Below are 14,761 nucleotides of genomic sequence, written 5' to 3' on the forward strand. Positions count from 1 at the left end.
GAGAAACTATTTTATCAGAGCCTACCGTCTTGGGGTTTTATCAGTGTCCAAATGACCTGGAAGAAGGAAAATAAACAATTCTGGTCCCCTCTTGCCACCCTGTCTCACTTAAGGGGAAAGGGTTTTACTCGGAAGGACTTGTGAAATTCATAGTCCCTGGGCTCAGGATAAGAGACTGAAACCTTTGGGAGGCCGAGGCGGGCGGATCACGAGGTCAGAGATTGAGACCATCTTGGCTAACATGGTGAAACCCCGTCTCTACTAAAAATACAAAAAACTAGCTGGGTGTGGTGGCGGATGCCTGTAGTCCCAGCTACTCGGGCAGGAGGCGGAGCTTGGAGTGAGCCGAGATTGTGCCATTGCACTCCAGCCTGGGTGACACAGCGAGACTCTGTCTCAAAAAAAAAAAAAAAGAAAGAAACCTTACCATTAAGACTTCTTGAAACCATTAATCGGGAGGCCATTAGGCTGAGGTGGCTCCAGTAGCCTGAATTCTTAACCTAAGCAAACCCAAACCCAACTCAGTGTAACTGGCCTTAACCAATCAGAAACCACCAATTAACCTCCTACTATTGACTTTCCACTGGAATGATCCAAATAAGGCTCTACTCTAACCAATCAAGTATTTTCTTTGCCTTGTTTCTGAGTTCAGCCTGTAAAAGCCCTTCCCTCATGCCTCTTCAGAGAGGCCCTAAGCTGCATGTGATCTGGCAATGCCCAATTCATGAACTGCTATCTGCTTAAACTCTTTAAAATTTTAATGTGCCTAAGTTTATATATTATTTTTGCAGACTATAGAACACTTCCCCTCTCACAACCAAATCTTATCACCATGTTACTAAAGACCTATCATGCGGCTCATTTTACCAAGTACATCATATTCAGCTATCAGGAAAAAATTACAAGGCACTCTAATAGGCAAAATACACAGATTGAAGATTTTACTTAACTCATTAATGAGAAAAACTGGTGACGTATTAAAACCAACTCATAAGAGAACCCTTCCCCGAGCCGAAAAAAAGTCACATTTATAGATCAAGAATATTAAAGTGGCTGGCTGCAGTGGCTCATGCCTGTAATCGCAGCACTTTGGGAGGTCAATGTGGGAGGATCGCTTGAGGCCAGGAGTTTGAGACCAGCCTGGGTAACATAGTGAGATCTCACCTATACTTAAAAAATTAGCCGGGCATGGTGGTGCACACCTGTAGTCCCAGCTAATCAGGAGGCTGACACAGGAAGATAGATTCAATCCAGGATGTCAAGCGGTCGTGGCTGCAGTGAGCTATGATGGTGCCACTGCACTTCAGTGTTGGCAATACAGTGAGATGCTGTTTCTTAACAAAACAAAAAAAATTAAAATTAAAATGATATGCAGCAGCAAAAGAGGCAAAAACTGGCCTCCTCATAAATGGAGATGGAGGAGGGAAGTAAGCTGAGCCTCCTCCAATTTACTTTTCTGTAAACAAGAAGTAATTTGAACTGCCATCAGTGATCCACAATGTGAGCTGGTAAATAGCTCAAAACAACGACAAAGTAGAATCAAATGACCTAAAAGCCCATGATCTAAATAATGCACTGAAGCACAGTTTCTCCATTCATTGCTTATTTTGTGCCAGGCACATTTATGAGCACTTAATCCTCGCAACACTATTAGCTAAGAAATATTGTTCCGTGCACACATGAGCAACTGAAGCTCAAAAAGATTAAACAATTAAGAAAAAGTCACACAGCAGACACACTCTACAGCTCAAGTGTCAACCAAACACCCACAGAGATGCATATAGGGTCACATATCAAATCACATAACCTCACGGAGAATGGGCCTAACCTCACGGAGAATGGGGCCATCAGATACACCTAAGCAGACGCTCGGTGGTCCCAACCACCTCTCATAACACTTTCCCAAACTTAAGACGCACATGTCCACGCCAATGTATTATCACAGGCCCTTTCCCCACCTCTTAAAGCCTCCCACGAAGTCTGAACCTGGTACTGATAGACGCTTCAGCCCTCAGAAGGCAACCGCTTGATTCTCTGCGCAGGCGCAGCGTTCTCAACACCGCCAACGGGCACAAAGCCACGCCCCCACGGCCGAACTCACGCCTACGTACTCAGTCACCAGCGGAACCCTCTCCACCAGGCTCCGCGTCGAGGCCCTACGGGGCGTCAATACGCACGCGTACTTTGTGTCCCAGGTAGCTTGTCTCTTAGCCGTGTACGCCTCTGCATTCCGGTCACTGGGAGCGGGGCCGTGGGGGCTGCACATACGCACTGCGAGTCCTCGCCTACTCCCCGAAACCACCCGGGCGCATACGCGGTGCGGCCGCTGCTTCAGGTCGGCGGGCTCCAGGGAGACCTGGGTGGGCAGCGTCGCCGTTTCTCCTTTCTTGGGCGGTATTTTCCCAGCGCCACGCGGAGCCTGGGCCATTATGAGGTTTGTGTTGCGTCGGGACGGTCCGTCTCAGAGGCGCTCCGGGGAGGAGTGGGCGGCTGAATGGCCAGAGGCCCAGGGATCCGTGCAGGTCAGAGCTGGCGTCCGGGCCTGAGTTTGGAGGTGGCGGGTGCCTGACAAGAATGCGCGCGTGATCAGTGTGTTGGCGTTTGTGTACACAGGACATTATTAAAATTACTCTTTGTGTGAATGGTTCTATCCCAGAGTAGGCGACTGGGGCATTGAAAAAAGCCCAGTTACATTTTTAGGAACCAGAGCTGCACGCTAAACAGTGTTTTCTTTTGACAGTGAAATCTGTCGTTTTTGGAGTTTGTTAGGAACATGGTTGAAAATGGGTGGCAGTGGGTTCGAGAATCTCGTCTTTGAAGTTTTCTTCCTTCTCCTTAGCTCTGCATTTCCAGGACCCGGTCACTATTCAGGACACTGTTCCAGCGCAGTGCGCGTTAGCCATGTCTCAGGTAAGTTTTTGTGTTTTTTTCCTGCAACATCATAGGTTTTAAATCCTGGGCACATCTAATTTTGCTTACTTGGGTGGTAAAGACTGACACCGGGACAAGGCTCAGGTCTTTTCATTCAGCAACACATGGGACTATAGCAACCTCTCTTCTCAGAGTCCATGTCCTGTACTTTAGTGTTCATTTATTCACTGAATGAATTAATCTGAATCTCCACTGTCACCAGTCTTCTTTTAAGCACTGTGTGGTGGGTCAAAGATACATTCCCTGGAGAAGACGAGAGCCTTTATCCGGGGACTGTCGTCTTCCTGAAGTAGAGGTGAATACTCAGTCATCTTTGAATTTCTTTACAGCTCCAGACTGAGAGGACGCAGCATAGAAAATGCTTATGAGTGGTTCAGACTCAGTAATGGTAATCTGCCTTTGGAAATTTTGGGGAATGGGAATGTGATTGATATCTTAAGCATGAAAGTCCAGGTTAACAAAGTCAGGCCATTTACTAGGACATTAGTGAAAGAGAGTGTTGTGGATCACAGGTTCCAGTTTGACGTTGGGCAGCTTAAAGTCACAGGCTTCATCTGTGGAATTCCGGAAAATACCTATTGGCTTTCTGTAAATGAGGAACAAGAAGTATGCTGCAAGGGAGAAGATGGATGAGCTGGCTATATTTCCCAAAAAAGGGCTCTCTTCAGGGTGTTTGCATGGTCTCTGAAATTTTGTGCAAATACAACCAGATTTGATTCTTAGCCCGCTAAATGTAGTCACCAAGACATTTTGTTTGAAAAATAGATTTTCTTCTCAAAGGGGAAACTTACGTTTTCTTCCTTTTAGGGAAACAGGCAGTATTTTCCCTACACATTCTGTTTGTTATGATGACTCAAGCTATTCATGAAGTTGTTAAATTATATTTATGTATTTTAAAAGAAAAGTTGTTAAAAAAATTTCAACTGTCATATAACAACCATGCAGAAAAAAACATTTTTACCACTTTATTGTTTCCGTATTTTGATGTGAAGTATTTGAGCTTAAGGCTTTTTTTAACCACCAGTTCTTATCCCATTTCTTCCATACTTCCAATGCTTCCTTAACTCTGTTGATATTTTCACCATCAAGATAGATTTCCATCACTTCTGCAAGTATTTTTCATGTAGTTTTCCCTGCCCTGGCCCTCAGAGGAAACTAATTTCTTGTTTTGATGACAGTGGATTTGTTTTGCTTGGCTTCACGTAAATGGAGTCAAGTAGTCAGTAGGTGTGTGTCTGGCTTCATTAACTCAACATAATGATTTTAATGTTCATTAATGTCCATTATTTGTTGTTGTTTTGCTGAGTATTCCATTGTGTTAATATATTACAGTCTACTTACTCATTTTCCTGTTGATAGACATTTGGGATGTTTCTAGATTTTTGGCTATTATTAGTAAAACTGCTATGAATATTATTGTGTAGGCTGAGTATCCCTTATCCAAAATGCCTGGGACCAGAAGTATTTCAGATTTTGGATTTTTTTTTGTTTTGTTTTGGAATATTTGCATTATACCTACTGGTTGCGCAACCCAAATCTGAAATCCAAAATGTTCCATGAGCATTTCTTTTGACTATTACATCAACACTCAAAAAGTTTTGGATTTTGAAGCATTTCAGATTAGGGATATTCAACCTGTATATGTCTTTTTGTGATCTTTTAGAAGATGTAGTGGTAGAAAAAATACTGGCATCTGGGCACAGTGGCGCACACCTGTAGTCCCAGCAACTTGGGAAGCTGAGGCAGGAGGATCACTTCAGCCCAGCATTTCAGCACCATAGTGCAGCACGATCACACCTGTGAATAGCCACTGCATTCCAGCCTGGGCAACATAACAAGACTGCTGTCTCTTAAAAGAAAGAAAATACTGGCATTTGAAGAATATCAAGAAAAAATATTCATTTAAAATATTGTAGTCTGCCTCATTTATGGTGACAGAATTCAGGATAGCAAGAGGTGTGTCTTAAAGCAATCTTGGGGAATCTTGGAGGTGTTGGTAATATTCAGTTTCTTGATCGGGGATCTGCTGATGGGTGTATTGCGTTGTGAAAATTGATCCTATTGGACATGAATTCATCATATTGATCATGGCTTACTGCAGCCTCAACCTCCTAGGTTCAAGCAGTCCTCCTGTCTCAGACTCCTGAGTAGCTGGGACTATAGGCATGTGCCACCATGCCTGGCTAATTTTTTTATTTTTTTGCAGAGACGAAGTCTTGCTGTGTTGCCCAGGCTTGTCTTGAACTCCTGGCCTGAAGCAGTCCTCCTGCCTTGGCCTCCCAAAGTGCTGGTGTGGCAGGCCATGTCTCACCAAACGCAGGTGTCCATAACAGCTGTTTCAGTACTGACTGAGTGGTTAAATATTAAAAGCCACTATCCTTACAAAGAGGCTGGAATGTAACAAAAGCCCACCAACAGTTTTGCCTCGGCCTTTCCTGGGCCTTAAAGCATGACAAAATAATGAAGGAGTTCTTTATTGGACCCATTTAGGATGAAACAAGTTTTACTGGGGGTCTGAAGAAACCCCCCATGCCTCCACAAACAAATTTATTGGCGGTCTGAAGGAAATCCCCAAACCACCGTGGTTTAGCAGGAGACAAGATAAGGGTAATCACTCCAGCACCCTACACCCATTTAGATTAAGTAAATTTTCTGAGGCTCCTGAGGAAGGTCTTCATGACTCAGACCTTGGTTATAGATTAAAAGAAGTTAATCACTTGTCTTTAGATGAATGCACAGCTACACATAGACATATAGCTTAGAAGGTAGATAAGCTCTGGAAAACTTTGTAATTGTGAGTTGGTCTGGCAGTAATTTCCAGGCCTTCTCCCTGTAACCGGCTACAGAAATAAAAACTCCCTTCCTCCCCAGTTAATCTGCATCTCGTTATTGGGCCTCAATAAATAGCAGCCTGACCCTCAGCTTGGTCCAGGAACACTGGGATTATAGGCATGAGCCACTGCACCCAGAGATCCTTAAGATTTCTTAAACCCCACATTCAAGTGAGAAAAGAGGAACCTTCTCTGCCCCATGTTTAATACAATTAAGTTTCAATAGCTTTTGACCTATGTACTGTTGTTACAGATGGTGCAAGGGTGTATTTGGAAAGGACAACACAGGGCAGCTGTATATGATTGGAGTGATTGGGAATCATAGTTGTATTATGAGTTGATGAAGTCCCAGGATATTGGAAAGGAAAACTAACCATAGGCTGGGCATCCTCAGTTCTTCCCACCTTCTTCCTAAGTAGCTGAGGATGAAACCTTATTCTTTGCTCCTGTTGCACACCCTGATGGAGGCAAATAAGGTGAAACAATAACACATCTGCTGCAGTTTTCAGACCATTACATCTACTACCCTAAAATGTAGCTGCTAGAGCAAAGACTACTTTATTTCCTATGATTCTATGGGTGAGGAATTCACACTGAACTCAACAGGGTGGGAATGATTAATCTCTGATCCTATGATGCCTGCCAGGGCCTGAATCCCCAAGATGTCTTCTTCATTCATGTATTTTATATTTAGCTAGAATTGCTGGAGTCATGTATCTGGGCCACTGTTCTTTGCTGCTAGCTGAGTTACTCAGCTTTACTTGATGTAGTCTCAGAATCTCTCACTCTCCATTGGCAACGTCTCATTGTCTTTTCTTATGTGTCATGAGCCCCTATGAGGGCAAAACAGAAGATGCCAAGCCTTCCTGAAGCTTTCATCTGGAACTAGTTAGTGTTACTTCTGTCATATTCTGTTGATTAAAGCAAATTGTAGGTCCGATCCAGATTTAAAGAAAGAGGACTACACTTTGTTTCAGCAAAAAAGTAATTTGTAAGTTATTCTGATACACTACAGATCCATAGACCTTGATCATGACTGGCTTTCAACAAAGTCAATGTGTGGTCATACTATGAATATGTAAGATTATAAAATCAACTATGCTAGTTCCTTTACAAATTGGTTTTGAATACGTGGATACACAATCTCTGAGCAATACATTTCTTAAATTATTCAGTGTTTTTTGAATCACCCTGTTCATCTTGAATGTTTCCCTTATTAAGTATTTTTCTATACCCAAATTTTAATAAACACTATTTCACAGTATTGCTCTTTAGTAACTTAAATAAGCTGCTTTTATAAGACACAGAGTCCTTATCAGCTCCTCCCAACTTCCAGTTATTTCCTTGGGCTCTTCTAAGGAAGTGTTTATCATTTTCAGGGATCAGTGACATTCCAAGATGTGGCCATTGACTTCTCCAAGGAAGAGTGGGGATTCCTGAACCCTGCTCAGAGAGATTTGTACACAACTGTGATGTTAGAGAATTATCAGAACCTGGTCTGGCTGGGTAAGTGCTTAAAGCCCTTAATTCAGCAACTGGTCTTGAATATTTCTTTTTTTGTTTTTATACTGGGAGTCTTTGGTGAGATTCAGAATTTACATGAGATGTGGAAATTGGAGTGAGCAGCTTTCTTTATCCTATCTGCCAGATGTTCTAATTTTTTTGTTTTTATAATGGCTTGTGTTTCGATTACAGTGATCTGTCACAATACCTGAGTAACCAGAGCATAGCCAACTCTTTCTATTCACAGGACTTTCCATTTCTAAATCTGTGATTTCACTGTTGGAGAAAAGGAAACTGCCTTGGATAATGGCAAAAGAAGAGATAAGAGGCCCATTGCCAGGTGAGTATGAAGAACCAACTAGCGGGGGTAAGCCATGTATATGAAAGGCATACCAGGTCTAGAGGGCAAAGCACCTTTAAGATGTGAAAGATGCTCTCTTCCAATGTTCCATACGTATGTAGAAATTGAGGCTCCTTGAGTTTGAGTTCCTAAAAGGGTACTGATCACCCACCATTTATATCTGCTTTTATAAATGCCTGTGGGCTCAGAAATTACAGGTGTGTCTTTCCTCTTTGTCTATGGTAAGCTTCCTTTTAAATTCAGGATCCTGTTTCTCATGACTTTTTTTTTATTTGACTCTTTGATATTGTTTTCTTTACTGTAAGATGACTTATATAGTGGTCTGATTGTTTGAATGGGTGTATTCATTGGTCATTTATTCATTAACATTAATTCCATTTTTAAAACTAGTCAACTGTTGAGAGTCCCCAAGACCACCCCCAGGTTCAAGGACTTACTAGGAGTCGTCACAGGAGTCATCATATCATTGTATTCATGCCTGCAAAGTTAGTGAATAGTCCAGAAGAACACCATCATTCTGATGCCAGCTGCAAAGTATGGGGGTCTCCAAGACCACCCTGAATTCTGACACGAATTGCAAATCCAAAGGTCCCCAAGATGACCCTCAGGTTTGATAATTCACTAGAAGGATTCACAGAACTCACTGAAAGCTGTTACACTCATGGTTAGAGTTTATTGCCATGAAAGGATACACATTAAAAATCAGCCGAGGAAAAAGACATGGGGCAGAGTCTCGGAGGACTTCCATTTATGCCCCCACAGTGGAGTCATGGACAGTGTTAACTCCTCCCAACAATGATGTGTGGCAGTATGCACAGTGTGTGGCCAACCAAGGAAGCCTATCTGACCCTTGTTATCCAGACTCCTTATTAGGGCACCATCATGTAGACATGGCTGACTGCTAATGTCTCACCTCAATCTCTAGCTCCTCTGAAGGTCACCCTAATATCATGTGACCCAAAGCCCCACATAAATCACATAGTTTGATTATCTGGTGTGGTCCAACGCCCATAGGTAAATAGAGACACTTTTATCTTGCAGGATATTTCAAGGTGTCAGAGATGACCATCTCCCAGGAGCCAAAGGCAAAGACTAGAACTCTCTTTGGAAAAGGTTAAATTATTTACTACACAATGGCTAAGATTTATTTTAGCAAAAGATATAAAACAAAATCAGCAAAGGTAAGCTCATAAGGCAAAGTCTGGAGGAAATCAGGAATGTGCTTCCGAGATTCCTCTCCCAGTGGAGTCACACAGGAGGTACTTAATTCCTCTAGCAGCAACTTGTGTGGTATGTGTGAGATAATAGCAGCTAGACAACATTAGACTTAGTGCCAAGGAATTTACTTAGGGAAGCCATAAAGGTACCCTCTGCCGAGTATATGCTAAAAATCCAGAATCTCAGAAGGAAAGTAGGTGTTCCGCATAAACCACATCATCTGCACAAATAGTTTAGGCACAGTAAGCCACTTGTACCAGTTCCGGGAATGGTAGAAACCCTCCTGAAATCCAAGTTCCTTAGAGGTCAGTCAGGGGCCAACGTTGTAAGCACACCTTTCTAAGGAGAACAGTCTCAAAGCCTGCTGTGTTCTTTTCTGAGTTTGTTTAAAAGTATAGAAACTTGCAGTGAGTTTACATTTGAGTGAGGGGATTAAGACTTGCTTCCACAAACCTTGTGCAAAGTAGAAACTAATTAACTAGTAGAAACTAATTAAAATGGGTTATTTTGATGTGTGGGAGTTAGTAAAGTTTTAGTTTCAAAACTGGGTGATATTTAAAGTTATAGAAAGTGAGGAAATGAAGTACATTTGTGATATATTTATTTAAGGAATTGTTGGAATTAAGGTATGTCTTGAACTGTGAGTTACAAATATGTAGCTGGATCTCAATAGTAATTCAGAATTGGAGATGAATGTGTTTTTTATATGTTTTGTGGTGATGGACCCTTAGGAATGGAAGAAATGAATTGCCTATAGATAGCAGAGAAGGACTGATTGATTGGTAGCAGGAGAAACAGGAAACATCCTGTGTTAGAATTCCAGGGCCTCACTATTCATGAAGAAAAGGTAACCAAAGTAAGACGAAGACGTTAGGATAAGACAACGTTGAAAGGTAGTTTATATCTGATTAATTTATGGTTCTTGCTAAAGTGGATATTTCTATGGTGAAAAGGATGTAGAATAATGAGCTTGAATCGTCACATTTGGTAATAATCTTTTATTTGAGTTCATTTTCAAAACCATTAGGCCTTTGTAGTAGAGGCCCCCTGTAAAACCAGCCCCTCTTGCACCCTTAATGAGGTTAGCCCTCTCCACTGTCTACATACACAGTATAATCTGGAAAAAACAGTGGGATTCCCACATGTTTAGTGCATGAAAAACAGGCCAGACTCAGTCATTTTCCATAATTGACCAAGGTTCTGTTCTGTTCTTTTACAGCAAGCACAGCCAGCATCTCTGCCCCTCTGCCCTTTAGCTCCTAAACAGTAAAAACAACTACAGGTTAGAAGGGTATTATGTTCGTCTTTGTAGCAAGTCCTATTGCCTTTCTTTAATTTTTGATCCTGTTGATTAGTCTTCCTGTAATGCCATTTTGGCCCCTGCAATTCCCCATAGTACATGTTTTCTTAAGCTCTAAATCTGTTTCCTTGCTGCCTTCACTTGACCCTCTTATTTTTCCTGTTTGCTTAGCGATCTCTTTAATCTCAAAATGTCTATATCAGTGAGAATTCATACCCTATCTGCCCCTGATTATATGATTGATTTTATTGTTTCTATATTATGTCAAATTGTTTCTGCAGTAAAATAATTGGAGATGCCTTCTGTCTGGACACATTAATTCCTCTGGTTAATGCATACATATACATTACAGAAACTATCATTTACCTTTTTGTGTTTTGAAACTTGTGGTATAACTTAGCACACTGCATCTTGTCCTTTTCACTTAATATATTATCCTGCAGCTCAGAAAACAGCTGAAGTTCACTCTTTTTTTAGTAGCTAAGTAGTACTACAGATAGAGATATACCATGGTTAATGATGAGGGACCCCTAGTTTGTTTCCAATATAAAGCCTATTTCAATAAGCATTCTTATCAATATAACCTTAAAAACTGGTATCTTAGTTTCTTGAGTAGGTGCCTAAAGTGGGATTGAAAAGATAAAAGATAGGTATATTACATTAGTTTAATTTGCTTCTGTTCATTGATTTTTTTTCCCCTTTCAGATGTGCCAGGTGCAGAGATTAAGGAGTTATCTGCAAAGAGGGCTATTAATGAAGTATTATCGCAGTTTGACACAGTGATAAAATGTACAAGAAACGTATGTAAGGAATGTGGAAATGTATACTGCCACAATACGCAGCTTACTCTCCAGAAGAGAAATCATACACGAAAGAAATGCAATCAGTGTTTAGATTGTGGGAAATACTTCACTCGTCAATCAACTCTCATTCAGCATCAAAGAATCCACACGGGAGAGAGACCCTATAAATGTAACGAATGTATTAAAACCTTCAACCAGAGGGCACACCTGACCCAGCATGAGAGAATTCACACTGGTGAGAAACCTTACAAATGTAAGGAATGTAGGAAAACCTTCAGCCAGATGACTCATCTCACACAGCATCAGACTACACATACAAGAGAAAAGTTCCATGAATGCAGTGAATGTGGAAAGGCCTTCAGCCGTTTCTCAGCTCTTATAGATCACCAGCAAATTCATAGTGGAGAAAAGCTGTATGAATGTAAGGAGTGTGGAAGAGCCTTCGCTCAAAGTGCCCAGCTCATTAGACATCAGAAAACTCATTCTGGAGAAAAACCCTATGAGTGTAGTAAGTGTAAGAAATCTTTTGTGCGCCTATCTTCCCTGATTGAACATTGGAGAATTCACACTGGAGAAAAACCATATCAATGTAAGGACTGCAAAAAGACCTTTTGTCGTGTCATGCAGTTCACTCTGCACAGGAGAATTCATACTGGTGAAAAACCCTATGAATGCAAGGAATGTGGAAAGTCCTTCAGCGCCCATTCTTCTCTTGTTACTCATAAGAGAACACACAGTGGAGAAAAACCGTATAAATGCAAGGAATGTGGAAAAGCCTTCAGTGCGCACTCTTCCCTTGTTACTCATAAGAGAACACACAGTGGCGAGAAACCCTATAAATGCCATGCCTGTGGGAAGGCCTTTAATACTTCCTCCACACTTTGTCAACATAATAGAATTCATACTGGTAAAAAACCCTTTCAGTGCAGTCAATGCGGGAAGTCCTTTAGATGCAGCTCTCACCTTACTCGACACTGTAGAATGTGTAATGGAAAATGTTAGCAAATAACCAAAACTCAAAATGTTAATTCTGATTATTCTGTATCATCACCAGTACTTTGTACTCTGAGTCTTTTAAAATATGCTCTCTTAGTTTGTATGGAATGATATTTCATTGCACTTTTAATTTAACTTAAAAATGCCTTCCCTTGACTGTTGATATATATTTTTTGTGAAGTGTGTGTTGAAGTCTTGCAGATTATTTTTTAAATTAGAGGTTTATCACTAGGTATATCTCCTAATGCTATCCCTCCCCCCTCCCCCCTCCCCCTAATGTAAATGACAAGTTAATGGGTGCAGCACACCAACATGGCACATGTATACATATGTAACAAACCTGCACGTTGTGCACATGGTACCCTAAAACTTAAAAGTATAATTTAAAAAAAAAATTAGAGGTTTTTCTTCGTGTGCAGTTATGAGAGTTCACTAGATTTTGGAAATATTTTCTATTCTGTAATCTACCTTTTCATTTACATAACGGTGATAAAAGCTTTAAGTTTGATCACATCCAATTAATCACATTTTTTAATAGTTATGCTTTTATTTATTTTTCAGACAGGGTCTTACTCTGTCACCCAGGCTGGAGTGCAGTGGCACAATCATGGCTCACTGCAGTCTCTGCCTCCCGGGCTCAAGTGATCCTCCCACCTCAGCCTCTCAAGTAGCTGGGACTACAGGCATGTGCCACCACACCTAATTTCTATATTTTTTGTAGAGACTAGGTTTCGCCATGTTGTCCAGGCTTGTCTTGACCTCCTGAGCTCAAGCAGTCCATCTGCCCTCAGCCTCCCAAAGTGCTGGGACTACAGACATGAGCCACTGTGCCTGACCTAGTTCTGCTTTTTATGTTCTAAGAAGAATTATTTATTCTATGCTGAGCTTACATAGAATTTCTTACATGTTTTCTATAGCTATATTGTATTTTTACCTTTTACTGTTAGATCTATTTCATGTTTTTATTATGGATAATGGAGGAGGTAAAGGTTGAATTATATTTTCCCCCATATTATTGACCCATAGTGACACCAGTTTTGGGAGATGTCTTTCATTTTCGCCCTTACGTTGTTATTGGCACCTTTTGCAAAAATCAATTATTTATCATGAGTATACTTCTGAAATGATCTGTTTCATCAATCTATTTGTCTTCTCAGTAGTTCCACATTGTCTTAATTATAGCTTTAGAGGAAGTCTTGAAATTTAGGAGTAAGTCTTCCAGTTTTGTTATTTTAACAAATTTCTCTAGGCTGGGCATGGTGGCTCATGCCTATAATCCCAGCACTTTAGGAGCCCCAGACAGGAGGATCACTTAAGCGCAGAAGATCAAGACCAGCCTGGGAAATATAGCAAGACCTTATCTCTACAAAAAAATTTAGAAATTAGCTGGGCATGGTGGCACCCATCTGTAGTCCTAACTGCTCAGGAGGCTGAGGTGGGAGGATTGCTTGAGTCCAGGAGTTCAAGGCTGCAGTGAGTTGTGATCACACCATTGCAGTCCAGCCAGGTTGACAGAATGAGACCCTGTCTCTTAAAAAAAAAAAAAAAAAAAAAAAACCTGGTGATGCTTTTCTGGATTAAAAAATAAAATAAAATTGGCCTCACTACTCTAGCTTATTTGCATTTTCTAATAAATGTTCAGAGTCACCTTGTCAGTTCCTACCAAAAAGCCTGTCAGTATTAGAATTGAGATTGCATGAAGTCTGTAGACAAACTTGAAGAGAATTGACACTTAACAGCAGTGACTTCCAGTCTGTAACCTTAGCATAAGTTCTATTTGTCTCCTTTAATTTTTCTCAGAAATACCTGTAGTTTTCTGTATAGAGATCTTGAATGTATTTTCTTGTTTATTAACAGACATTTTCACAATATGTAAATTGGTTTGTCTTTTACCTTTCCAGTTGTTTGCTACTTGTACATCAAAATAGCATTTTGTACATTTATCTTGCATCTTGTCTTGAACATTTCACTTATTCTTGGAGTTGTCATACAGATTTCTTAAAAAAATTTTTTTTTTTTTTGAGATGGAGTCTCGCTCTGTCACCCAGGATGGAGTGCAGTGGCGCGATCTCGGCTCACTGCAAGCTCCGCCTCCTGGGTTCACACCATTCTCCTGCCTCAGCCTCCCGAGTAGCTGGGACTACAGGTGCCTGCCACCACGCCCAGTTAATTTTTTGTATTTTTAGTAGAGACGGGGTTTCACTATGTTAGCCAGGATGGTCTCGAACTCCTGACCTCGTGATCTGCCCACCTCAGCCTCCCAAAGTGCTGGGATTACAGGCATGAGCCACCGCGCCTGGCCTTAAGATTTTTTTCATAAGCAATCATGTCACCTGCAAATAGACAGTTTATTCATTTCTGGTCTTTACGCTGTTCTTTTTTTTCTCATCTTATTGCAATTGCTGTGTGACCTCCAGGACAGTGTTGAATGAAAGTCATAAATGCAGGCACCCTTGTTTTGCTTTCAGTCTTAGGAGGAAAGACTTAGTGGGGAGGAAGTGGCAACTCTGAGTCAAGATGTAGACTTCTTAGCATATGCATTTGCACATCTTGCTCAAATCCCCAGATTTCCCTATACCCTCTATGCTCCCTTTAAAACAATGCTTTCTTTCCACAGTACCTTTCCCCCAAGTCAATAATGGGTCAAATTTCAGCAGTCCCAAACTGGGGAAGTTCTGGGGCTGCTGTGGTAAGAAATGGATTCAGACACCAAAGGAGCTGTAGGACCTGGCTAACATGTACAAGCAAGAACCAGAAGAGTATACCTGGGAGGAGATCCTGAGATTGCTGCATCATTGGGTAGAATACAAAGTTGAAT

General features: G+C 41.2%; 1 protein-coding gene across 10 annotated transcripts; it reads left to right on the forward strand.

Annotated features, from left to right (window-relative positions):
- The first annotated feature begins 2,106 nt into the window (after positions 1-2,106).
- On the forward strand, positions 2,107-13,820 carry LOC469022 (zinc finger protein 420-like). Of its 10 annotated transcripts, none has more exon segments than NM_001279993.1 (7): positions 2,114-2,195; positions 2,840-2,910; positions 3,261-3,319; positions 7,142-7,268; positions 7,513-7,605; positions 8,668-8,739; positions 10,850-12,128. In NM_001279993.1, coding segments are annotated over 5 exon segments (1,422 nt in total). In that variant the 5' UTR covers positions 2,114-2,195; positions 2,840-2,910; positions 3,261-3,289; the 3' UTR covers positions 11,950-12,128.
- Positions 13,821-14,761: the final 941 nt, after the last annotated feature.

The sequence above is a fragment of the Pan troglodytes genome, chromosome 20 (assembly GCF_028858775.2).
Source record: "Pan troglodytes isolate AG18354 chromosome 20, NHGRI_mPanTro3-v2.0_pri, whole genome shotgun sequence".
Taxonomy (NCBI): domain Eukaryota; kingdom Metazoa; phylum Chordata; class Mammalia; order Primates; family Hominidae; genus Pan; species Pan troglodytes.

What these genes read in the sequence shown, in the direction of transcription:
- LOC469022 (XM_016934129.4), top strand. Translation starts at nt 2,495, where the DNA reads ATGGCCAGAGGCCCAGGGATCCGTGCAG. An exon ending in AGGCCCAGGGATCCGTGCAG is followed by an intron (nt 2,523 to 2,839) that starts GTCAGAGCTGGC and finishes CCTTCTCCTTAG; the next exon opens with CTCTGCATTTCCAGGACCCG. An exon ending in TCAGAACCTGGTCTGGCTGG is followed by an intron (nt 7,269 to 7,512) that starts GTAAGTGCTTAA and finishes TTCTATTCACAG; the next exon opens with GACTTTCCATTTCTAAATCT.